Here is a 27,310-nt window from a genome sequence, read left to right on the forward strand (position 1 = left end):
CAATTATTATCAGTGTTCATTGAGCTGTAGATATACAAAAATGTTGTGCTATAAATGATTTTAAGCACAACTATGTAACCTATTGATGACAAAGTGCCACCTACCGGCCTGGTGAACAGACGCTTCACGATTTGACGCCTTTGGTATATACTGACCTGCGTAACCTTTGTGATAATGACAGTTCATGCCACATTACTGCTCTCATGTGTAGTTTTCTATAAAATTTCAGATCTCAAGATGGCTAACTGTTTTAGCCGAAAATAGTTTAACGATTATGAATAATTTTTGATATGTTGAAATAACTTACGGGTTTGCTGCCGGATGACGTCGTCGAACAGCGCAAGGTCTTGCATTTGTGCCTTGAGAATGGCAGGGTGTGCTCCTGTCGAAATATCGGTGGTGTCCGACGACGTCACCTGGCAGAAAACCCGTAAGTTATTTGAAAATTCAATTCGCCGGGAAAGGTCTCATTTTGTTATCTTGATTAATAAAGAATTATTTACAGCCAGACATAGCTTTTAACATGGAAAGATCGCTATGTCCATCCCGCTACGTCAGTAAGCAACAGAACTGAATTTAACATTTGGTGACTGTACAGTATTATATAGTAAAGAGTCAAAGAAACTGGTCCACTTGTCCAATATCGTGCAGGGCTTCTGCAAGCAGGCAGCAGTGCCGCAACACGGCGTGGCATGGACTCGACTAATGTCTGAAGTAGTGCTGGAGGAAACTGACACCATGAATCCTGCAGGGCTGTCCATAAATCCGTAAGAGTACAAGGCAGTGGAGATGTCTTCTATACGGCTCATTCCAAGGCATCCCAGATATGCTCAATAATGTGTCTTATGTGGGTAGTTTGGTGGCCAGAGGAAGTGTTTAAACTCACAAGAGTGTTCCTGGAGCCACTCTATAGCAATTCTGGCGGTGTGGGATGTCGCATTGTTCTGCTGAAATTGTCCAAGTCCGTCGGAATCGACAATGGACTAGAATGGATGCAGATGATGAGAGAGGATGCTTACGTACGTGTTACCTATCAGAGTCGTGTGTAGACGTATCAGGGGTCCCATATAACTCCAAATGCGCCCGCACCACACCATTACAGAGCATCCACCAACTTGAACAGTCCCCTGCTGACTTACAGGGTCCGTGGTTCAAAAATGGTTGAAATGGCTCTGAGCACTATGGGACTTAACTTCTGAGGTCATGAGTCCCCTAGAACTTAGAACTACTTAAACCTAACTAACCTAAAGACATCACACACATCCATACCCGACACTGGATTCGAACCTGCGACCGTAGCGATCGCGCGGTTCCAGACTGTAACACCTAGAACCACTCGGCCACCCCGGCCAGCTCAGGGTCCATGGATTCGTGAGGTTGCCTCCATACCCGAACACGTACACACGTCCGAGACAATTTGAAACGAGACTCGTCCGACCAGGCAACATGTTTCCAGTGATCAACAGGCCAATGTCGCAGTTTATGGGCCCAGGATAGACGTAAAGCTTTGTGTCGTGCAGTCATCAAGGTCACACGAGTGGGCCTTCGGCTCCGAAAACCCATATCGATGATGTTTCGTTGAATGGTTCGCACGCTGACACACTTTTATGGCCAAGCATTGAAATCTGCAGCAATTTGCGGAAGGGTTGCACCTCTGCCACGCTGAACGATTCTCTTAAGTCGTCATTGGTCCAGTTCTTGCAGGGTCTTTTTCCGGCAGCATCGATGTCGGAGATTTGATGTTTTACCGGATTCCTGATATTCAAGGTACACTCGTGAAGTTGTCATACGGGAAAATCCCCACTTCATCGCCACCTCGGAGATGCTGTGTCCCATCGCTCGTGCACCGACTAGAACGCCATCGTCAGAATCACTTAAATTTTGATAACCCGCCATTGTAGCAGCAGTAACCGCTCTAACAACTGCGCCAGACACTTGCTGTCTTATTTAGGCGTTGCTGATCGCAGCGCCGTTTTCTGCCTGTTTACATCTCTCTGTATTTGAATACGCATGCCTATACTAGTTACGCTGGCGCTTCAGTGTATTTCCTAACACTTTAACAAGATGACAATATTTGTATCAGTTTTAAACTTTGGCCGAGCGGTACAACGGTATTCTCTGTTTCAGGGCACACCACCGGGTGAAATTCCAGAAAACACGCCGTTTTGCGACTGATACAGGTGAACGGCTTGAGGAGGGTGCTGTGGCCCTTCTGTTGGTGGCGTGCCTCCGAGGGCACTGTTGTCGTACAACGGCACCGCTGGAGTTAAGGTTCACTAACTGGCACTTTCCTGGAACAACGGGGTCAGTCAAGAAGTGTCCGCACTGTCCAGCCAACTGAAACACAAGACGCCAAAGACGCAGCAGACAGTTGTTCACAGATCCCGTATAATGTGAAATAAAAAGGACAATAAGAAGAATAAAAGAGGGGTAATAAAGACTTGTTTCCGCTTTGCTGTACCACGAATTACAAAATTATACTTTCAGCAGATTGTGGCCGTTACACACTTGTGCTGTCTACACATCTTAAAAAGTTGGAATCAAAATTTAATCATTTAGTACATATAACTGCGTAGGTTTCCGCGGCCAGTCGACATAAAAGTTTTCTGGGTATAATACCGGGTCATAATGTAAAAACTACTGCTGCTGGAGAAATCTTCTGGGTCTAATGACCCAGAAGGAGGCCGCTGCAATCGTGGCCGAAACGTTGGTTTTTCTCCAGCAGCAGTAGTTTTTACATTATGACGCGGTGCTATACCCAGAAAACTTTTATGCCAGCCATTTAGTACGTGTTAAGTAGCACGCATCTCGAGAGAGTTTACTGTGCGACACTGTCCCTTGCAGTCAATGTAACGAATTCCCTCCTGTGCCCACCTCTTCATCTGGGGTGTAATTTCTAACTCGCCTCCACGTGGTACACCCCGGGCAACGCTGTTAGGCGGCTAAAGAGTTAGAAACCTAGGCAATCCGGACTGTCTTACGACTTCCCACCTCTTCATCTCACAGTAGAACTTGCAACCTTGGTCTTCAATTATTTTCTAGATGTATTCCAATCTCCGTCTTCTTCCACAGTTTTTTCCCTCTGCAGCTCTCTCAAGTACCATGAAAGTCAGTCCCTGATGTCTTAACAGATGTCCTACAATCCTGTCCCTTCTTCTTGTCAGTGTTTCCCATATATTTCTCGCCTCTCAGATTATCTGCAAACCTCCTCATTCCTTACCTTATCAGTCCACCTAATTTTCAACATTCGTCTGTAGCACCACAACTCAAATGCTTCGATTCTCTTGTGTTCCAATTTTCCCACAATCCATGTTTCACTGCCATATAATGTTGCACTCCAAACGTACATTCTCAGAAATTTCTTCCACAAATTAAGGCCTATGTCTGATACTAGCAGACTTCTCTTCGTCAGGAATGCCCCTTCTTCCCAGAGCTAGTCTGCTTTTGATGTCCTCCTTGCTCCATCCGTCATTGATTATTTTGCTGCCTTGGTAGTGGAATTACTTCATCTACTTCATGACCGTCAATCCTGATGTTAAGTTTCTCGCTGTTCTCGTTTCTGCTACTTCTCATTACTTTCGTCTTTCTCCGATTTACTCTCAGCCCATATTCTGTACTCATTACACCGTTCACTCCATTGAGCGGATGCCGTAATTGTTCTTCACTTTGACTCAGTATAGTAATGTCATCAGCGAATCGTATCATTGATATCCTTTCACTTTGAATTGTAATTCCACTCCTGAATCTTTCTTTTATTACAATAACTGCTTCTTTGATGTACAGATTGAACAGCACAGACGAAGGGCTACAACCCTGTCTTATACCCTTTTTAATCCGAGCACTTTGTTCTTGGTCGTGCACACTTACTATTCCCTCTTCGCTCTTGTACTTGTGGCATATTACCTATCTCTCCCTATGGCTTATCCCTATTTTTCTGAGAATTTCGAACATCTTGCACAATTTTACGTTGTCAAACGCTTCTTCCAGGTCGTCAGAGCCTGTGAACGTGTCTTGATTTTTCTTTAGTTTTGCTTCCATTATCAACCGCAGCGTCAGAATTGCCTCTCTGGTGCCTTTATCTTTCCTATAGCCAAACTGATCATCCTCAATTTCTGATTACACTCATCTGTATACTATTCTTGTCAGCAACTTGGATGCATGAGCTGTTAAGCTGATGGTGCGATAATTCTCGCACTTGTCAGCTCTTGCGGTCTTCGGCACTGTGTGTATGAAATTTTTTCCGAAAGTCAGATGGTGTGTCGCCAGACTCATATATTCTACATACCAAAGTGAATATTTTTGTTGCGACTTCCCCCAATGATTTTAGAAATTCTGATGGACTGTCATATATCCCTTCTGTCTTATTTGATCTAATACTAAGAAATGAAAAATGGACTGAAACTTACCAGCCATCGGCAGAACTGGCCCCAGCAACACGAAATTTTCTTCTCCAGCTCGCTGAGACGCGTCGCGCTGACCACGACGTGTTTTGCGTCACGGATTGCTTGGTGGACCTTCGTAGCAGACAGCGCCGGCGCTTCCTCCCTTGGTGGTCTGATCCACGCGGGATTCGAACCCTGTATGTACGCTCCAAGTGTTTCTACACAGCTATACTTCAGTCGGATCACTATACTACTGCAACTAGTCACGTCTCTCTCGACATACGCGGCGAAAATATCCAGCCAGCTTTTCATATCGCTGGTGAGGCACACATCCTGTTTGTTCATCCACTCCCTGAGGCTACTGCGCAAATTTTCAGGCGGGACTTTGCAGCAGCCCTGTTTAACGCTGAGTTACAATGTCCGTTCTGTATTATTCCTGGACTTTATTGTTTTTGAATTTCTCTGATTAGCGAAAAGGTAAAAATGTTGCACGAATCGGTTCCTCATCCCGTGCGCACTGCACTCTTAACGTCGTCGTCCTTTGTATTCAGTGTGTAGAAACAACCGCCTGCTTGCGCAAGTTTTATCCCAGGAACCGAATCTGAGTAGTACCTCTCAAACGTACGTCGTATGTCTTTGTCTAGGCCAAGAATTGTAAACACCACAAGCACATAACGGCCACCACGTAAAGATTTCTATCGTTTCCGTCTAAGATTCATCGCACGCCACTACGGAAGAAGCCGTACTATCCTTATTTTCATTCTTCTTATTGTCCTTTCTATTTCTCATGAGGCTCGACTTGGTAATAGTTGTCTGCGTCTCTGACGTCTTGTGCTTCGGCTGGATAACAATGCAGATGTTTCGTTACTGCCCCCCCACCCCCGTCGTTCCAGAGAAGGACGAGGTCGTCAAACTCGACTTCGGTGCAGTCTTTGGACGAGAGGGCGAAATGCACGTCCCTCTCGGGAGCACCTCAGGAATAGGAGGGTCAACGTGCCCTCTTCATAGCGTTTGCCTTTGCCATTCGCAAGCTGGCGCATGTTCTTTCGCGAAACGGAGAATCTCCGCTGCGCTGTCCGGCCAGAGTACTACAAGGTAAGTTACGTCGCAAGATTTTCATCTAAAAGCCACTGGCGCTGTTCTCACATATCCTGCAAGCTGTAGATCAAGGTAGTGCTATAGACATAGTATTTTTCGACATTCGAATGAAAACTCAGTACTGCACTAAGGCTTATTAACGAAAGACCACTCATTCGAAATTTCTCGTAGAACTGAGGTCTCCTCGGTGGCCGGCCGTAGTGGCCGAGCGGTTCTAGGCGCTACAGTCTGGAACCGCGCGACCGCTACGGCCGCAGGTTCGAATCCTGCCTTGGGCATGGATGTGTGTGATGTCCTTAGGTTTAAGTAGTTCTAAGTTCTAGGGGACTGATGACCTCAGAAGTTAAGTCCCATAGTGCTCAGAGCCATTTGAACCATCTCCTCGGTGGGGAACATCCAACGTGTTAAAAAAATGGTTTAAATGGCTCTGAGCACTATGGGACCAAACTAACCTAAGGACATCACACACATCCATGCCCGAGGCAGGATTCGAACCTGCAACGTGTTAACTTGGGTGGCGACTGAAGAAACAGCACAAAAAAATCAGATACTGATAAATTTAAAATTGATGCATATATTGTCTTCTTGTGTAGACGTTCAAAAATGCTAAATTATGTGGTTTACAAAATGATAAATTTAGCTCTGTTGCTCTATGGTGAAGCAGGCTGGATACAAGCGACTTATTAACGTTAGGAATTACGGATTCTTACACATAATCCTCATAAGTCCACATACCGAACTTGAACTTTCCTGGCAGATTAAAACTGTATGCCGGACCTAGACTCGAACTCGGGACCTTTGCCTTTCGCGGGCAAGTGCTCTACCAACTGAGCTACCCAAGCACGACTCACGCCCCGTCCTCACAGCTTTACTTCCGCCAGTACCTCGTCTCCTACTTTCCAAACTTCACAGAAGCTCTCCTGCGAACCTTGCAGGACTAGAACTCCTGTAAGAAAGGATATTGCAGAGACGTGGCTTCGCCACAGACTGGAGGATGTTCACAGGCTGTGGCTAAGCCATGTCTCCGCAATGTCTTTTCTTCCAGGAGCGCTAGTTCTGCAAGGTTCGCAGGAGAGCTTCTGTGAAGTTTGGAAAGTAGGAGACGAGGTACTGGCGGAAGTAAAGCTGTGAGGACGGGGCGTGAGTCGTGCTTGGGTAGCTCAGTTGGTAGAGCACTTGCCCGCGAAAGGCAAAGGTCCCGAGTTCGAGTCTCGGTCCGGCACACAGTTTTAATCTGCCAGGAAGTTTCATAAGGTCACCTAACTGATATGATAATCGTACGACATTTTCTGACAATCGGCCAGGATGACAAGATATCTATTAGTGAAACCATCAAATGTTACATTTTATAGTCTTGACTTTTTGCACTGTTGTATACAGGGTGTTACAAAAAGGTACGGCCAAACGTTCAGGAAACATTCCTCACACACAAATAAAGAAAAGATGCTATGTGGACATGTGTCCGGAAATGCTTAATTCCCATGTTAGAGCTCATTTTAGTTTCGTCAGTATGTACTGTACTTCCTAGATTCACGGCTAGTTGGCCAAATTGAAGGAAGGTAATGTTGACTTCGGTGCTTGCGTTGACATGCGACTCATTGCTCTACACTACTAGCATCAAGCACATCAGTACGTAGCATCAACAGGTTAGTGTTCAGGCTTCATTCCAACGTGATCAAATTGTAAATTTTCACAATCAACATGTGTGGGCTGACGAGAATCCGCACGCAATTGTGCAATCACGTTATCAACACAGATTTTCTGTGAACGTTTGGGCAGGCATTGTTGGTGATGTCTTGATTGGGTCCCATGTTCTTCCACCTGGAGCACGTTATCGTGATTTCATACGGGATACTCTACCTGTACTGCTAGAACATATGCCTTTACAAGTTCGACACAACATGTGGTTCATGCACGATGGAGCTCCTGCACATTTCAGTCGAAGTGTTCGTACGCTTCTCAACAACAGATTCGGTGACCGATGGATTGGTAGAGGCGGACCAACTCCATGGCCTCCACGCTCTCCTGACCTCAACCCTCTTGACTTTCATTTATGGGGGTATTTGAAAGCTCTTGTCTACGCAACCCCGGTACCAAATGTAGAGACTCTTCGTGCTCGTATTGTGGACGGCTGTGATACAATACGCCATTCTCCAGGGCCTCATCAGCGCATCAGGGATTCCATCCCACGGAGGGTGGATGCATGTATCCTCGCTAACGGAGGACATTTTGAACATTTCCTGTAACGAAGTGTTTGATGTCAGGCTGGTACGTTCTGTTGCTGTGTGTTTCCATTCCATGATTAATGTGATTTGAAGAGAAGTAATAAAATGAGCTCTAACATGGAAAGTAAGCGTTTCCGGACACATGTCCACATAACATCTTTTCTTTATTTGTGTGTGAGGAATGTTTCCTGAAAGTTTGGCCGTACCTTTTTGTAACACCCTGTAGATACAAATACGTTTATCACTCACGTAGACAACGAGCTACTATTCATAGAAACATTGGTCTTCTTATGAATTATAATTATATGTCACCTAGCGCCATTTTGTCTGTATGAAATCTGAATACGCGTCGCCATTACTCTGGTCATTGTTATCTAGAAATTGTCTACTAGTTTAGTTACAACTTTCATCAGTGTTCATAGAGTTCTACAGCTTCAAAAAGGCTGAGGTATGAATGATGTTAAAAAGAGAGTATGTAGTCTATTGATGAGAAACTGTATTCTGCCGGCCTAGTGATTAGACGCAGCAATGTTTGACGGATTTCGTATATATGTATTGTCTTTGTGTAACCTTTGTCATAATGACATTTTGCGCCACGCTATCCTCCCTAATGTACAGTTTATTATAAAACTGCAGATCTGAAGACGACTAGCTGTTTTAGCAGAAGCTAGATTAGTGGCTTTGAATAACTTTTGTTATCTTGACTAATAAAGGATTACAAATAAGAATCCACAATTTTTAACCTTTATAAGTCGCTTATCTCCAACGTGATACCTCAGAAAGCGAGAGAACTAAAGTTAACATCTTGTTAAGTGTACAATATTACATTTCTCAACATTTAAAGATGATAATTTTTCTATCAATGCGGAACTTTATGAGTATCTGTCCGAATTTCGGCGCAGGTTTTTCAGTCACCATCCAACGGAACATGCTGCGTGTTTCCTAACACGAAGGCCACAGTCCTCAGACAAATTTCGTTTAATATTCCTTATGATCGGTCTTTCGTCAGCAAGACGTTCGATAAAGATCCCCACAGTCGTTTAATGAGCAAAGTAAGAGCATGTGGACTATCAGACCAATTGTATGACTGGATTGAAGAGTTCCTAGATAACAGAACGCAGCATGTCATTCTCAATGGAGAGAAGTCTTCCGAAGTAAGAGTGATTTCAGGTGTGCCGCAGGGTAGTGTCGTAGGACCGTTGCTATTCGCAATATACATAAATGACCTTGTGGATGACATCGGAAGTTCACTGAGGCTTTTGCGGATGATGCTGTGGTATATCGAGAGGTTGTAACAATGGAAAATTGTACTGAAATGCAGGAGGATCTGCAGCGAATTGACGCATGGTCCAGGGAATGGCAATTGAATCTCAATGTAGACAAGTGTAATGTTCTGCGAATACATAGAAAGAAAGATCCCTTATCATTCAGCTACAATATAGCAGGTCAGCAACTGGAAGCAGTTAATTCCATAAATTATCTGGGAGTAGACATTAGGAATGATTTAAAATGGAATGATCACATAAAGTTTGTCGGTAAAGCAGATGCCAGACTGAGATTCATTGGAAGAATCCTAAGGAAATGCAATCTGAAAACAAAGGAAGTAGGTTACAGTACGCTTGTTCGCCCACTGCTTGAATACTGCTCAGCAGTGTGGCATCCGTACCAGATAGGGTTGATAGAAGAGATACAGATGATCCAACGGAGAGCCGCGCGCTTCGTTACAGGATCATTTAGTAATCGCGAAAACGTTAAGGAGATGATAGATAAACTCCAGTGGAAGACTCTGCAGGAGAGACGCTCAGTAGCTCGGTACGGGCTTTTGTTGAAGTTTCGAGAACATACCTTCACCGAGGAGTCGAGCAATATATCGCTCCCTCCTACATATATCTCGCGAAGAGACCATGAGGATAAAATCAGAGATTAGAGCCCACACAGAGGCATACCGACAATCCTTCTTTCCACGAACTGGAATGGAAGGGAGAACCAATGGAGGTACTCTAGGTACCCTCCGCCACACACCGTCAGGTGGCTTGCGGAGTATGGATGTAGATGTAGATGAAGCGTCGGCATGGGAATCTTTTTTATCTTTCAGATGTCGAAAAATAATGAGCCTATCTCACAGCTTTGATCCATAGCTTTCAGGATATGACTAGAGCTCAAATTGGGTTTCGGATGAAAATATCGAGAGACAAGTGACTCTGAAGTATACCGGTCAAGTACTACAATGTGGGGTTCTCTGTTTCAGCACAGACCAGCTGAAATACCAGAAGATGTGCCAGTTTGCGACTTGTGAAGGCGAATGGTGTGAGGAGGGCAGTCTAGCCTTCCTGTTCCTGAGATGCCTTCGAGAGGGACTGCAATTCGCCCTCTCGTCCAACGACTGCGCTGGGGGCAAGCTGGAGAACCTTATCCCTTACTGGAACAGTGGGGCAGTAACCGAGTGTCCGCAGTGTTTTGCCAACCGAACCATAAGACGTCAGGGACGCAGTCAACTATTCCCAGATCCAGTCTAATGTGAAACAGAAAGGACAGTAAGAAGCATAAAACTAAGGATAATAAGGATTTTTTTCATTATGGTGCACGGTAAATATTAGACTAATGTGGCAGTTTCTTTACGTGGTGGCCGTTATGTGCTTGTGCTGTCTACAAACCTTGACTCAAAGACACACGACATATGTTCGTCAGACACGACCCAGAATCAGTTCCCAGGATGAAACTTCGGGAATCAGACGGTCGTTTGTACAGACTGAATCCAAATGAGTGTGAAGTTAAGCGTCCAGCGCAGGACGATGACCGATCTACGCTACATTTTTAGGTTTTCGCTAATCATAGCAATTAAGAGACAATAAAGATCAGGGTTTACACAGAACTGAAGCTGTTACTAAGTGTCGAACACAGGTGCTGCGCAGCCATGTGTGAAAATTTGCGTAGTAGCCTCAGAGAGTGGATGGACACACGGGTCGTTTGTCTCATTAGCAACTGGAAAACCTGGGAGAATACTGTCGGCCCGTACTCCAAGAGACATGTGACTAATTGCAGCAGTATGCTGACCCGATGGAAGTACATTTATGTAGGAACAGTTCGAGTGCAAATACAGGGCTTCAATCCCGCGTGGATCAGACCACCAGGCGAGGAAGCGCCGGCGCTGTCTGCTACGAAGGTCCACCAAACAATCCGTGGCGAAAAACATCGTGGTCAGCGCGACGCGTCTCAGCGAACTGGAGAAGAAAATTCCGTGTTGCTGGGGCCAGTTCTGCCGATGGCTGGTAAGTTTCAGTCCATTTTTCGTTCAGCTCGCTCGGTCTCAAGCGCCGCGTGGTCAGTGTGTCGTGCATATCTGACGACATTCACGACGACAGCTGGAAGGAGTTTACAGAGATCTCTGTGACACTGGATGTTTTAAGGCGATGTTAGATTTGAAACCTGAGGCTATCGAAGCTGTCATACCCTGTGAAGATAAGGAGGAGGAGGAGGAGATTAGTGTTTAACGTCCCGTCGACAACGAGGACATTAGAGACGGAGCGCAAGCTCGGGTGAGGGAAGGATGGGGAAGGAATTCGGCCGTGCCCTTTCAAAGGAACCATCCCGGCATTTGCCTGCAGCGATGTAGGGAAATCACGGAAAACCTAAATCAGGATGACCGGAGACGGGATTGAACCGTCGTCCTCCCGAATGCGAGTCCAGTGTGCTAACCCTGTGAAGATAAGACTAGACTTGGACCCACTGCAGTGAACCACATTCCCAGACGGCTTACATTTCGGAAGCGAATCAGACAACAATTTTTCTCATCACTTGGACCAAAGAACTTGTGCATTGTGGACGAAGTGTCTTACACTGAAGCGCCAAAGAAGTTTGTATACGCATGTGTATTCAAATACAGACATACGCAAACAGGCAGAATACGGCGCTGCGGTCGGCAACGCCTATATAAAACAACAAGTGTCTGGAGCAGTTGTTAGACAAGTTACTGCTGCTACAATGTCAGGTTATCAAGATTTAAGTGAGTTTGAACGTGGTGCCATAGTCGGCGCACGAATGATGGGAACAGCATCTCCGACATAGCAATGAAGTGGTGATCTTCCCGTACGACCATTTCACGAGTGTACCGTGAATATCAGGAATCCGGTGAAACATCTAATCTCCGATATCGCTGTAGCCGGAAAAACATCCTGCAAGAACAGGACCACAACGACTGAAGACAATCATTCAACATGACAGAAGTGCAACCCTTCCGCAAATTGCTGCAGATTTCAGTGCTGGGTTATCAACAAGTGTCAGTGTACGAGCCATTCAACGAAACGTCATCGATATAGGCTTTCGGAGACGAAGGCCCACTTGTGTACCGTTGATTGACTGCACTACACAAAGCTTTAACCCTCGCCTGGGCCCGTCAACACTAACATTTGACTGTTGACGACTGGAAACATGTTGCCTGGTCGGACGAGTCTCGTTTCAAATTGTATCGAACGGATGGACGTGTACGGGAATGGAGATAACTTCATGAATCCATGAACCCTTTAAGTGATCAGGAGACTGTTCAAGCTGGTGGAGGCTCTGTAACGTTACGTTTAATTTATAACTTTGATAATTGACATTATAAATGTTATAAGTGGTCATAGAAAAATTGTAGAAATAAAAATATTAGAATTAATAATAATAATAATAATTTTTAGTGTTATAATCCTTTATCTGAAACAACTTCCAGTGTGTATTTTTACATTTGAATGTAAAGAAATTAGACTTTACTGTCTGAATGTAAATGAAAATCAAAATTAAATGTAAGAAAGAAATTGGATTGGTTAATGATTTTATCGTATGTATTGTGTTCTTATTAAAAATATGTGAATCACTTATCATATCCAGTAAAAGGGAATCAATGGCAAGCCTGAGACACTTCTACAATCGCAGCAGGTTGTTGTAGTGAATATTGCAGCACGGTAGAGAAGGAGTATGATGCACAACAACATTATAATGATGCGCAACAATATTAAAATGTAAACTGTGAAACTATGTGATAATGCCAGAGAGCTACTGAACAGCGGTGCTAATGTGATGTGATAGAAATCTAATGTACCAGTATTGATAGATTTCTGGCTGCTGCCAGCTTTATCTTGCAGACAACACCTAGTCTACAAAAGGAAGGGTAACATGCGGAACTGATGATCACTGGAATGTTACGAATATCTGATTCTGAAGTAAACTCGTTTATTTACCTTTCAGATACACGAAGCCCATTCCCCATACTTCATGTACACACTCTACAAATCCAATTCCATTGGAGCTTCAACCAATTTCGACTTATAAGCTATAGATTCTGCCTTTGCATCTGTTTTTCCAATTACAGTTAAAACACTCTTCCCTGTTGTACCTCATAATTGACTCCCCCTACAATCCATTTCTGTCTACTCTAAAGATATGTCTTTGCTCCACGTAGTAACACAAAATCCAGTTTACTACGTTTTCCGAACCAAAAACACTGAGTTTTTCCTGTCTCCTGCTTTCTGTCCTGTCCTTGCCTGATAGATTTGCTTGAGGAAGAGGAAACTGTTATGGGTAATCGAGACATCTCGATAACATTGATAATGGAAATTATGAACAAGAGACTTCACCTCAGAAGAGCTCATGGGATGTTCAGTAAAGATAAAAAATATTGAAACACATAGTTTTCGTGTTGAGCAGAACGTAGAAGCATATGCTTGTGAACTATTACTATATGATTATTCCTCTGAAAACTGTAACGCTCTACAGATTCCCTCCAGTACACTTTCAGCTATTTACGAGAAATCTAGATACATTTTCATTGGACTACCTAACAAGCAAGAAAAAAATTAATGTTTTGAGGAGATTTCAATGAAGATTTCTTAAAAGATAGGAACATGTAAAAGAACTAAAATTATTATTTGTGTGTTTCAGCCTAATTTCAGTAGTGGATTCTCGAACTTTGTGCAGCAAGATAGTAGGACACCGACATAATCCAATTTCAGTGGGCGATTTTCTCTTTTGCAGCATGATACTAGGACACTGATTGATAACGTTTTTATAGACAGTTCTCAGGCTGAAACAATTAATGTGTAATCAGTTGTTAATGGACTATCCGGTCATGATGCACAGTTAATGGAAATAAAGAATATCACCCCTCACAGCACTGACGTGTGTTAACACAAAGCAGTGAGGCTTATTAGTCAGAACTGGATGTAACGTTTTAATAGATGCTAATGTCAAATTCAGTTTATTCCATAGTAAATCTTTGTCGATATTTGAAAGTTTCTTTCCTCAAAATTATCCAGAAGATCTGTTTAAAAAAAGAAAAGTACACTGTGGTTAACGAAGGGAATTAAAACTTCATGTAGCAGGAAGTGGGAAATTGTACAAGATGGTTAGAAACAGCCTGAAACGATGTAAGGGCGTTGAAAGGGAGGTTGTGCTGAGAGATAATTGTCAAGAAAAAGTTTGATGCGTCGCAGCTTTTTCGAGTTGATTTACACTGAAATTAGCCAATGAGATTGTTGTGCACCAAATTCAAACAGCCTGCGAGAGGTAGTGTCACCAGACATGGTCTTCGTTTGGTTTCACCAAACAGAACAAACGTAGCTTTTGCTTACCTGGCATTAACCCATCACTTTCGAAAAAGACACCTTTTAATTGCTAATGAGCATTCCAACAAGTGGTAGCTCAGGGGCTCACGGATATCTGCGCATTACCGCGTTTTACAGTTAACAAATTTTTGAATTTGCGCGCGCAACAACCTTATTGGCTAACTTCAATGCTAAGTAACTCAGAAATTGTGCAACATATCGAATTTTTTCTTAAAAAAAATTAATAATGCGAATACTAAGATAAAAACGATGTGGGATATTTTCGAACAGGAGACAGGACATACAGTTAGCATGCAAGATATGGTAACAGTTAAGCTAAAAGAAAATGTTGTGACTGATAATTCACAAATTGCGAGTGCTATCGACAATAACTTCCTAAATGTAGCAGCAAGAACAGGATTCCATGGTTAAGTTGATGAAGGGTGAGAATATATTAAACATGCCATTGCACAAAATTTTAAGCAACCAGTAGCAGCACCAACATCATCACCGAAATTAATAGAATTATAAGAATTCTGCAAAACAAAAGCCCGTGGAGAGTTGACGGAATTTCAGACAGAAATCTAAAAAGTTGTTCCAACTTAACAAATAATGTCCTTATTCATATATGTAATGCATCACTGCCACAGGGAATTTTTCCAGCTAGATCAAAATATGCACCTCTTTGTTAGAAAGGTCATAAGAAAAACTTAAACAATTTTAATCCAGTTTCCCTACTGGCAGCTTTCTCCAAAGTATTCGAAAAAATAATGTGCTCAAGGAGTAGTCTCTCACTTAAGTAGAGACAGTTAACCTTTCATATCACACTTTGGATTCCAGGAGGGTTGCTAGGCTGAGAATGCTATTTATACATCCACTCATCAAATAATACAAGCCTTGAATAATAAAATATTGCCAGATGGTATCTTTTGTATTCTTTCCAAGGCATCTGAATGCATAGCTCGGTGTTACTCTGTTAGAAAAATTTCAGTTTTGTGCAACTGATGAACAAACAGAATGCAAAACTTCCTGCTGAATAATTCAAAAAGTGATGGAAAGGTAAAAAATTTTAGTAATGGTGGAGGAATCACATAGGGAGTCCCACATGATTCAGTTTCGTGTCCTTGCCTGTTCCTTATGTATCTGAATGACCTTAACACTCAACAAACAGAACTGTTACTTTTTGCAAACGATGATAGCGTTATAATAGTTCCCATTAAATGAGAAGCAACCGGTAAGATTCTAAATTATGTTTTCAAAGAATTGGGAAGTGGTTCTAAAAACGCGCTATATTCAGATCTGTGCAACAAATAGGCTCATACCAACAACTGGTGTTGCACATGAGTAAGAGTCAATAAGACCAGTATTACACTACCAAATTTCTTTGTCAAAGATTTGATCAAAGATATGATGAACTATTCATCAAATTTATTTGACAAAGATCTTTGACGTGTTGGTAATAAGGGGTATTACATTGTCATCATATTTTTCGTCAAAGTTCAAGATGGCTGACAACAAGAACTTTTTATTAGCCACAGCCATTTCATGTACCACAATTGCACTGTGTGCACTAGTGGAAGGGAAGCGGGGGGAAAAAAGGAAATGTACCTGTGTGAAGCTGTGGGTTTTGTGACGAGACGATAAAAGCATTCAACAAAACTTGTTACGTGAGCTTGTAGTGGAGGACGTCAAGCCGTACGTAAATTTCTTAAGAATGGATGAGCATACATTTCAGTGTTTTCTCAGTGAAGTGTATCCTCGTATCACAAAGCACAATACTCACTTAAGAACTGCTATATCTGCAGAAGACAGGCTCACTGTAACACTCCGATTACTTGTTACAGGAGAGGGTTAGGTTAGGTTAGGTCTCCAATCTTCTTAATCTATTTTCGGCCATGTTTACAAGCACACTACAGGTGACAGATCGCTGCAGCGATGCTAGCGCTCCATGTGGTAAAATGTCACATTGCAGTGAACAGAAGACAAGCTACTTTTATTATCAAATCTACAGCAAGGCCCTATATTTGATCAAATTTATTTGATGACAGACGAGATTTGACAAAGTACCCTATTACTCTATCAAACTTCTTTGACAAAAATATTTGACATATCAGCTTTGACAAAGAAATTTGATAGTGTAATACTGACCTAACAAGGTTAGAATACTCCAAAGTTTGAGGTGCTCATGTTGATGAAAAGCTGAACTGGAAGAAGGATGTTATTGAGCTTCTCAAACAATTAAATTCAGCTAATTTTGCTCCTAATATAGTATAACAATAATAATAATAATAATGATAATAATAACATCCTGGAAACAAACACATTAACATTGTGACATATTTTGATATTTCCATTCAATAATGTATTGTGGAATAATTTTCTGGGGTAGCCCACCAGTTACAAAGAAAGTATTGTTGCATGAAAGCGAGCAGTAAGGTAATATGTGGTATTCACTCACAGATGTCTAATCTCCAATGAGTTAGCTATTTTAACTAGGCCATCACAATACACATATTTGCTACTGAATGGTCACAGCTTACGAAGAACAGTGAGGACCATTCTTACAACACTAGTGCAAAACATGAACTTTGTTGGTCATCATTAAAGCTGTCTGTGGACCACAAAGGATTTTAATATGCAGCAAGATAAACCTTTGAGCATTTGCCAAATAACATAAAAATCTGACTTGTAGCAAAGCAAATTTTAAATATAAACTAAAATCATGGCTCCTGGACAACTTTTGTTCCAAGGACAAATTTCTGTTTAAAAACTGGTAGGTTGTCTACATAAAAAATATTTTAAGTGTAGTTGTCTGAGTGGGACTAAAAGGTAATGTGTTCATTGATGTTAACACTACAATACATATCCTCTACACCGACTCGCTCCACATAATTTCGGTAAAGGATTCATTCAAATTATCTATGGAATATGTGACTAACTGACTAATTATTGATTGATGATAATTACTAAAGGGGACATAAACCTAAATATCAAGAAAGTAAGCTGCGATCGGACACATGAAGAGGGAAAATATTTAAAAGATTAAAATCGTGGTTACGATGCAGTAGAACAGATTTGTTTTGAGCTGTGTTTACTATACATTCTGTTTCGAAACATAATTTTGTCGTATCCCTGAATATTTACCATCATTCCTCCTGTGACCCCCTGTACGTATATATTACCTCTGTCTTCTAAATATGTAGTTACAAAACTAAACTGAAGTATCATACTCTTTTACTTAACAATAAATTCCTAACACACTCACTAATCTTACATCACACTTGGCGTGCATTTATATTTTAGTACATGTTACTCCTACAGCAGTTAGTGTATTTCAGGTTATTTATTAGATGTGATGACTCTTTATTATGTAAAATCAGAGTTGACTCGTTCTGTTCCTCGAACTCATCCACAGTACTACATGCACACTTCTTACAGACAATGGATGAATGCCTTTTCCATACAGGCATTTTACGCTGATCATGAAGAATTGTGGTAACAAGATTCTTTTCTGATGAGTCGAGGTTGTTTGAAATAATAAGGTGCCAAGAACACTTTGAGATCATTTGGATGCACCGCAGTGTTAGATCATGTAATTACATCAGCTTTCATAAGTTCTTGAGATAACTGTTTCAAAAATATGCTCCTTGGTTTTCTTGGGTTTTCTGCAATGGACGAAAACAATATTACGGCATTGGTACCACTGATATTTAGTAAAGCGAACCATGCAGTTATTCTCCATTTTCTTGTTGCAGGAGTCACAGAGCATGTACTGCACATCTGGAAGACTACGTCAGCCGCTCCCTTTGTCAGCTTTAGTCCATGATAATGAGCGATCAACTGGTTTCTTACCAATTGTGCCTTCTCTGTGCACGGTGTTAAGCAGAGCAAGATATTTTTTGTGTACATATGACATCATTGGGCTCTTTCTGATATCCAAACAGTGATGATCCAATATTCCTGGATTTAAATGGTAGGAATTCTGGAGGGATTTCCATTTTATTTTCCTTCAGAATTCCAATGAAAGCAATTTGTTTCTGCAAAAGTTAGACTGCCTCTGGGTAGCTGATATTCAGATTATCAAAAGTAAGATGCCAGTTGAATTCTTTCGAAGTTTCTGCCAGTCGATGCACTATACATATGTTTTATTTCACACCTTGTAAGGCTCAATGGGTTGTGTTCCACAATAACTGACAGTCTACTGGATGCTTTAGCATCGAAAACAGCAAAGAACCTCAAGTCGGATTTAAATAAATTGTTTGGTATATACTGAACGAATGAGCATCTTCCTCTAAAATGTATCATCATATTAGCTATGGTCAGCAACAGCTTTCTTTACAATTTGTGACAAATTTATCAAAATATGACCAGACTGCTGCTGATTTATCTTTCTTGCATCCTTGTGTCATTGTTAACATATTTTCCAATCTCACACGTTTGAGGAGAAATAAGAATCGCGTATATGGCATACAAGCTCTAAGAATCAAACTCGTGGCACCACAACACATTTGTTTTATTTCCAAGCTTCAAGCCATTCAAAATCAGGGTTCCAATGAGAACACACATCTTACGAATGATAACTATTGTGGGTGGACCAAATTAACTTGATTGTAGATACATACAGATGCAAGTCCCGGAGTTGTTAAAACCATCAGCGAAAAAGATAGATGAGATATATGGGAATCAGCTAAATGATTAATATAAATTCAAATTTCTTTAGGCCTATATGTCTCAGGATTATGCAAATAAGTTAAAGAATTTGTACAAGATTCATCCATGAATGAGAAGAAGAAAATCATTAACCAATATCCTAGTGGAATCACTAATACAACATACCATACCCTCCTGTGTATGAGACAGTAGGAGAAACAAATGGGGCAGAAGAAATTGAAGGGCATCACTTCTAATAAATAGGCCCAAAAAGGGTTTGTATTTTCTGGTAGTACTCAAATCAACTGCATGTATCGCTTTATTGAATCAAAACGGCGTTTAGTCAAGCATTAAGAGGGAGCCAGTATTGCCCATGTGGCACATGTGTGAGCGGAATGAGATTTTCACTCTGCAGCGGAGTGTGCACTGATATGAAACTTCCTGGCAGATTAAAACTGTATGCCAGACTGTGACTCGAACTTCGCAGGAGAGCTTCTGTGAAGTTTGGAAAGTAGGAGACGAGGTACTGGCGGAAGTAAAGCTGTGAGTACGGGGCGTGAGTCATGCTTGGGTAGCTCAGATGGTAGAACACTTGCCCGCGAAAGGCAAAGGTCCTGAGTTCGAGTCTCGATCTGGCAAACTGTTTTAATTTGCCAGGAAGTTTCACATGTGTGAGCAGTTCTTCGAAAATGAATATATGGACACAATTAACTAACCAGTAGTGATTCACTAGTTAAGGTAAAGAATTCAGTGAAATTATGGGGGCTGATCTGAATAAAATATGGTGTACTGTTGTCTCAGAGTCAACAAGACTTAATCTATTCCGACATCTTATTCCACAAAGCAGCAATTACCCACGAAACAGTTGAAACCACGTCTGAAGCCAGCGTCAGCACGCATAACAAACTGCACGAAGTCTCGATGTCTGCTCCCCTCTGAATCTGACATCAAAGTCTAGCGTCTACCGAACGGAGCAGAATGACCTTTGCACTTTGTCTCTGTGCTTTCTTTGTGAACTTCGTAAGAAATGCGGCTAAGCTTGTTCTTAGCGAATCAAGTAACTTTCGATCCACCAATCAGACAAGAGAGAGTGTAGCTCTCAGATCCCCTCTCAGTTAGTTTTTGGAGACAGGTCAGTGGGACAGAAGGAGACTGACTTCTTGCGAGCCCCCCCCCCCCCCCCTAACAAAAGCAGAAAAACCTGCAGCAGAATTTTGCACAGCAGAGAACATATATATTGGTCCTCACCCCACTGGAACTGCATTCTGGCACGTACAGAGGAGCAATGACCACATCACTGTCCCTTGGTTCCTTGTGGCACCACCTTGGCGCGAAAGCGAACAATTATGCCGTATCACACAATAGAAGGGGCGTTTCTCCAGTTTGCGTTGTAAACGCAACTCACCTCAACGCACCTCAAGAACACCTTTATTTCTCACTCCTCGCCACGCTACCGAAATTGTAAACGAAACTGGCCACCTACAGTGAAAGGAAAACTTCCTTTGGTGATGCCGCGGCCAGAACACCCCAGCTTCCTATTCACACAGTGTGGGAGAAGAACATTGCAGTCTTCTGTCTGCTGTAATGAATCCAGTTTTCCTTCAAAAAGACTAGCAACCCATGGGTTAAACCCAGTGCTAGCGCGAAGCCAGGACAGGAATTTGATTACTATTACTGACCCTACGACTTATCTTAGAAGCTAGATTAAGGAAACGCAAACCTACGTTTCTAGCATTTGTAGACTTAGAGAAAGCTTTTGACAATGTTGACTGGAACACCCTCTTTCAAATTCTAAAAGTGGCAGGGGTAAAATACCGGGAGCGAAAGGCTATTTACAATTTGTACAGAAACCAGATGGCAGTTATAAGAGTCGAGGGGCATGAAAGGGAAGCAGTGGTTGGCAAGGAAGTGAGACAGGGTTGTAGCCTATCCCCGATGTTATTCAATCTGTATATTGAGCAAGCAGTGAACGATACAAAAGAAAAATTCGGAGCAGGAATTAAAATCCATCGAGAAGAAATGAAAACTTTGAGGTTCGTAGATGACATTCTAATTCTGTCAGAGACAGCAAAGAACTGGGAAGAGCAATTGAACGGAATGGACAGTGTCTTGAAACAAGGGTATAAGATGAACATCAACAAAAGCAAAACGAGGATAATGGAATGTAGTCGAATTAAGTTGGGTGATGCTGAGGGCATTAGATTAGGAAATAAGACACTTAAAGTAGTAAAGGAGGTTTGCTATTTGGGGAGCAAAATAACAGATGTTGGTCGAAGTAGAGAGGATATCAAATGTAGGCTGCCAATGGCAAGGAAAGCGTTTCTGAAGAAGAGAAAATTGTTAACATCGAGTATAGATTTAAGTGTCAGGAAGTCGTTTTTGAAAGTATTTGTATGGAGTGTAGCCATGTATGGAAGTGAAACATGGACGATAAATAGTTTGGACAAGAACAGAATAGAAGCTTTCGAAATATGGTGCTACAGAAGAATGCTGAAGATTAGATGGGTAGATCACATAACTAATGAGGAGGTATTGAATAGAATTGGGGAGAAGAGAAGTTTGTGGCACAACTTGATTAGAAGAAGGGATCGGTTGGTAGGACATGTTCTGAGGCATCAAGGGATCACCAATTTCGTATAAGATGGCAGCGCGGAGGGTAAAAATCATAGAGGGAGACCAAGAGATGAATACACTAAGCAGATTCAGAAGGATGTAGGTTGCAGTAGGTACTGGGAGATGAAGAAGCTTGCACAGGATAGAGTAGCATGGAGAGCTGCATCAAACCAGTCTCAGGACTGAAGACCACATCAACAACAACAACAACAACATGGAACCTTATTCTTTTATGGTAGTGAGTAGTAACAACTGCCCATACTCTGCCTATATCACGAGATGTATTTAAATTGCAGTCGGAAGATGGGATAAAGGCGTCTCACCTACTGGTCCTCCCTAATTGGTTCTGTTAATTATTATTGCCTTGTCTATTTGCTTCATATTGCACTGGCAGAAATTAAACACAGAGACTGATCTCAGAGCCATGACCCAGCCAGAGATTGGCGGAACCATTTCAGTCTCTTCTTCTGGTATTTTCCTTTAGTAGAACAGCAGTTTTCTGATATCAGGATTCACTGTTGTGATCACTAATTCGAATTTGTTCTTCCTCCCCTTCAGAAAAATCAAATTAAGAACACTCACTGTCATAAGACCATTTACTTAGAAGCCTTTCAATAGCTTCCTCTGACAACCCTATTTGAAAAGGGTCCTGAAAATATAAATAAAAATGAAACACAATTAATAATGAAAGATTTTAACCCATCAATACGATGGTACAAACAATTAACATAAATAAGTTGTTCTTACCAGTCGCACGGTTGACTGTACACGAATGTGCAGAAAAAAAAAGCTACAATTATCGCCAATGTGTGGTCGCAAAAAGTCCCTCAGCAATGCAGGTGACAGACAAAGGTTGATCCTGAAGACAGGTGGATCCGCCAGTAGCGCAGCGGTGATTGATTCCCATCAAGCAACTCTCTAGCTGGCATAACAGGGCTTAGTGGACTGCAGACCAGTCCTCTGACCAAGGAAATGTACTTGGCAGTACCAAGAATCGAACACGAGTCCTCTGCAAGGCAGCCATCTGTACTCACCATTCTCCTATGTAGGCAGACTTGTATACTAAATTGCTTTTTCATTCCAGTCTCTGATCACAAATGAATTCTTTAGACGATTACCGGTTTCAGTCTCTAATGACCTTCTTCAGATCTTTTTTGCTCCATGTCCTAAAGTGATATGGCCATAATGACATCGTCAAAACATATAAATATAATCAGCATAGATAGCATCGTCACACAGATTTAAAATATGGTGCAGAACAAGCCACATTGTCCACATAGTGATTATTGTCAATAATCGCCACACAGACTTAAAATATGGCGTAGAACAGGCCACATCGTCCACATAGTGATCATTGTCAATAATCACTATGTGGACGATGTGGCCTGTTCTTTGCCATATTTTAAGTCTGTGTGACGATGCTATGCTGATTATATTTATATGTTTTGACGATGCCATTATGGCCATATCACTTTAGGACGTGGTGTAAAAAAGATCTGAAGATGTTCATTACAGGCTGAAACCGGTCATCGTCTAAAGAATTCATTTGTGATCAGAGACTGTAATAAAAAAGCATTTTACAGTATTGGATCACTGTTTGTACACGCGATTATGTCGCAGTTGGTGAGACTTGTATACTGTTACATAGCAAGAAAGATATGGAAATAACATTATGATTTTTAATGAGAGTCCACACACGTTGTGCCGTCACCAGTGGAAATATTGCAAAAAACTCGAACGTGATATTAAAAAAACAAATAAAATGGACGAGAGGCTTTATCTCGATATTAAATATTATACGGTGCGCGAATACTGACCGCTCAGGCGGTAGACAATTTTTCTCATGTATTATTATCATTGTTATTATATAAAATTCTGTTAGAGACTTCGAGTGCAAAGAATAAAAAGGATGCTCTCTGACAATAAAGGACAATGTAGATGAAAAAGGACTGTTCAGTTGTCATCTTTTATCTGACGTAACGTTAGCAACAGCCCCGGACGGTACACAAGTCCCGCCCATTCACCCCCTTCCACACAAATCCATATCCTAAGCTCCGCCCATGGTCTGCCACATGTTCCAACATCAACGTTGTTCGTATCACAGATATGCCAGTCATAACAAGGGAGAAAATCAGTAGTTAGTACGAAATACAGTTTTTCCGGTACCATTGTGAAAAGAATTAGAAATATGTACATTGAATATGCGAGTTGAAAAATCATCAATAAGAAAGTAAAATAAAAATGGTGTCCACACTGTCTTTTTTATTTCATGAGCTTTCATCTGCAGTATATCAAAAAATCTGATATTTGTTAACTGCAGTGAGTGCAAATTTCCGTCACCTCGCGTAGTGTAAGAAATTCTGTTGGGAAATATTAATTGGTAGTATCGGCAAGGATGCTGTCCATTATCTCGATTGTCTCAAGTTGATGTTGTGCATAAACAAGGCAAAGTTGATGTCTTGGTTTGTTTCTGATACCTCACAAAAGTTACAGAATATAAGGGTGAGATAAGGTAGAAATGCGTAATGCAAGCAGTCAAATATTTATACATGTGACATTCTTCATTAATATTTGCCTGTGTCATGGGTGAATTTTTACTTGTGAACTCTTATGACTGCTTGCTTATAGCAGACACGAGATTACATTGAGTTCTTCTTCAGTGTTTGAGAGCTTTAGAGCTGCCTTTTAAAACTACTCAGTTTAAATACTTTTAATTATACAAACTGCTAAGAAGTACTAACAGCACAATACTGCTAGTATGAACAACCGCGGTAAAACAAAAAACCACGAACAAAAAAAGTGGACTGCAAAAAGGGGGAACAAGCCAATTCCCGCGCTCCTGGTTTGTGTGGCGGGGGGTAAGTGTGGACGGGGGTAAATGGGCGGGGCTTGTGCAAATGTCTGGGGCTGTCGCTAGCGTTTCCTTTTCATTTGTTCACTCTCTCTCTCTTGTCTTTGGCGCGAGAAGTCAGATATATTGGCGAATGCTGTTGAATGTAAAATCAATTGTAGTCTTAATTTGATAATATATTAGTTTCATATTAATATTCACTTTTATTTGTCAGAAGTGAGCCCTATCTCGTGTCCGTTCCCTTTAAATATCTGTATTTCAAGTAATTTTCAGCGCAACAATTGCAACCGCCGCCGCAGCCATAGATGCCATTACGTGGCAATCTTAATTCATAAAATTAGCGGAAGCGAAGAATCTGTCTGCATAAATTATAATAAGCATTTTTTCCACAGCCAACAAACCTGACAGCAGAAGATGTAGTTTTAAGATTTTCATTTTCAGTTCAACGGCTGAGATCCAGAGCCACGACTCGAACTACAATGCATTATAAAAAGTGGTAAGTAATACTGCTCTGCCGCATGTGTGGGCAAATGCAAACAATAATCAAAGATCTTATGCTTGAGCAGGAAAGTTTAGCCGAGGCGGAAATATAAAAAATGTTTATTTCACTTTCAACTTAAATGTAACTTGTTTCAATATCAGTGTGTCTTACAGTTATTAGTGTGATTAATAATTTTGCTCCGGATTAACTTTTATGTAACAACCAATTTTTCAAAAAGCAATTTGATTTAAGTTCAAAAATCAAAACCCAAAACCAAATTATCAATTATTTTGAGAAAAGTCCACCATGTAACGACAGCAAAATAAAAAGGAATATTTTATTATATTTCCTCTATTTTCACGACGTTGTCTGTGTAACGCGAGAACGTACACTCCTGGAAATGGAAAAAAGAACTCATTGACACCGGTGTGTCAGACCCACCATACTTGCTCCGGACACTGCGAGAGGGCTGTACAAGCAATGATCACACGCACGGCACAGCGGACACACCAGGAACCGCGGTGTTGGCCGTCGAATGGCGCTAGCTGCACAGCATTTGTGCACCGCCGCCGTCAGTGTCAGCCAGTTTGCCGTGGCATACGGAGCTCCATCGCAGTCTTTAACACTGGTAGCATGCCGCGACAGCGTGGACGTGAACCGTATGTGCAGTTGACGGACTTTGAGCGAGGGCGTATAGTGGGCATGCGGGAGGCCGGGTGGACGTACCGCCGAATTGCTCAACACGTGGGGCGTGAGGTCTCCACAGTACATCGATGTTGTCGCCAGTGGTCGGCGGAAGGTGCACGTGCCCGTCGACCTGGGACCGGACCGCAGCGACGCACGGATGCACGCCAAGACCGTAGGATCCTACGCAGTGCCGTAGGGGACCGCACCGCCACTTCCCAGCAAATTAGGGACACTGTTGCTCCTGGGGTATCGGCGAGGACCATTCGCAACCGTCTCCATGAAGCTGGGCTACGGTCCCGCACACCGTTAGGCAGTCTTCCGCTCACGCCCCAACATCGTGCAGCCCGCCTCCAGTGGTGTCGCGACAGGCGTGAATGGAGGGACGAATGGAGACGTGTCGTCTTCAGCGATGAGAGTCGCTTCTGCCTTGGTGCCAATGATGGTCGTATGCGTGTTTGGCGCCGTGCAGGTGAGTGCCACAATCAGGACTGCATACGACCGAGGCACACAGGGCCAACACCCGGCATCATGGTGTGGGGAGCGATCTCCTACACTGGCCGTACACCACTGGTGATCGTCGAGGGGACACTGAATAGTGCACGGTACATCCAAACCGTCATCGAACCTATCGTTCTACCATTCCTAGACCGGCAAGGGAACTTGCTGTTCCAACAGGATAATGCACGTCCGCATGTATCCCGTGCCACCCAACGTGCTCTAGAAGGTGTAAGTCAACTACCCTGGCCAGCAAGATCTCCGGATCTGTCCCCCATTGAGCATGTTTGGGACTGGATGAAGCGTCGTCTCACGCGGTCTGCACGTCCAGCACGAACACTGGTCCAACTGAGGCGCCAGGTGGAAATGGCATGGCAAGCCGTTCCACAGGACTACATCCAGCATCTCTACGATCGTCTCCATGGGAGAATAGCAGCCTGCATTGCTGCGAAAGGTGGATATACACTGTACTAGTGCCGACATTGTGCATGCTCTGTTGCCTGTGTCTATGTGCCTGTGGTTCTGTCAGTGTGATCATGTGATGTATCTGACCCCAGGAATGTGTCAATAAAGTTTCCCCTTCCTGGGACAATGAATTCACGGTGTTCTTATTTCAATTTCCAGGAGTGTATTTTGGGCAGCAAGTGTACCTTAATTTGTAAGATACAAAATAATTGCAATTATAGTAATTGACACCCTCTACCAGATTATAGCACTTACACTGTCAGCCTGTGGTGTTAGAATACTATTCGAGTTCAGAATACCTCCAGTACCTGACACCCACAGTCAGGTTACAGCTCACTCACAATGTCAGCTTCCGGTATTAGAGGATTATTTGAATTCAGAATTCCTATTTGTTTGGAACTGTCAATTATCATTACTTTATTTTACTAGCATATATTATTTTAGTAAACATGTGATTTTTTCAGTCATGGAACAATAGTAAAGACAATTAGATGCAGAAATATTTAATTTTGGGCACAATTGTACCTGGAACCAAGTTGGGTACAAAGACAGAGCTTCACAAATTGCCAAGTGCATCCCAGCCTGGAAGATCAGTAGTGCGAATATGTAAGCCATGCGTATTTTTGACAAATAGTGAAGACAATTTAGATGTGGAAATATTTAAATTGGAGATCCAGCCTGCGTTTCATTAAGTGTGATACGAAGATTGAACTTTACTCGCTGCCAACAGGGAGGTAAAGAGAACAAGATGGCCAATTCCATGGGATACATACTGATTGGCTGCA

The 27,310-nt window shown here is 42.2% G+C and overlaps 1 protein-coding gene across 1 annotated transcript; it reads left to right on the forward strand.

The window, feature by feature from the left end:
• Window positions 1-4,602: 4,602 nt before the first annotated feature.
• LOC126106708 (uncharacterized) lies at window positions 4,603-10,788 on the forward strand. Its single transcript, XM_049913088.1, has 2 exons — window positions 4,603-5,477; window positions 9,954-10,788. Exons 1-2 carry the CDS (start codon window positions 5,170-5,172, stop codon window positions 10,219-10,221), a joined length of 576 nt encoding a protein of 191 aa, XP_049769045.1. The 5' UTR covers window positions 4,603-5,169; the 3' UTR covers window positions 10,222-10,788.
• Window positions 10,789-27,310: the final 16,522 nt, after the last annotated feature.

This window comes from Schistocerca cancellata, chromosome 10 (genome assembly GCF_023864275.1).
Source record: "Schistocerca cancellata isolate TAMUIC-IGC-003103 chromosome 10, iqSchCanc2.1, whole genome shotgun sequence".
NCBI lineage: Eukaryota > Metazoa > Arthropoda > Insecta > Orthoptera > Acrididae > Schistocerca > Schistocerca cancellata.

Excerpts from the sequence above, each read along its gene's own strand:
- LOC126106708 (XM_049913088.1), top strand. The coding sequence starts at position 5,170 with ATGAGGCTCGACTTGGTAATAGTTGTCTGCGTCTCTGACGTCTTGTGC. Across the intron at positions 5,478-9,953 it reads TCCGGCCAGAGTACTACAAG|CACAGACCAGCTGAAATACC; the intron begins GTAAGTTACGTC and ends TCTCTGTTTCAG.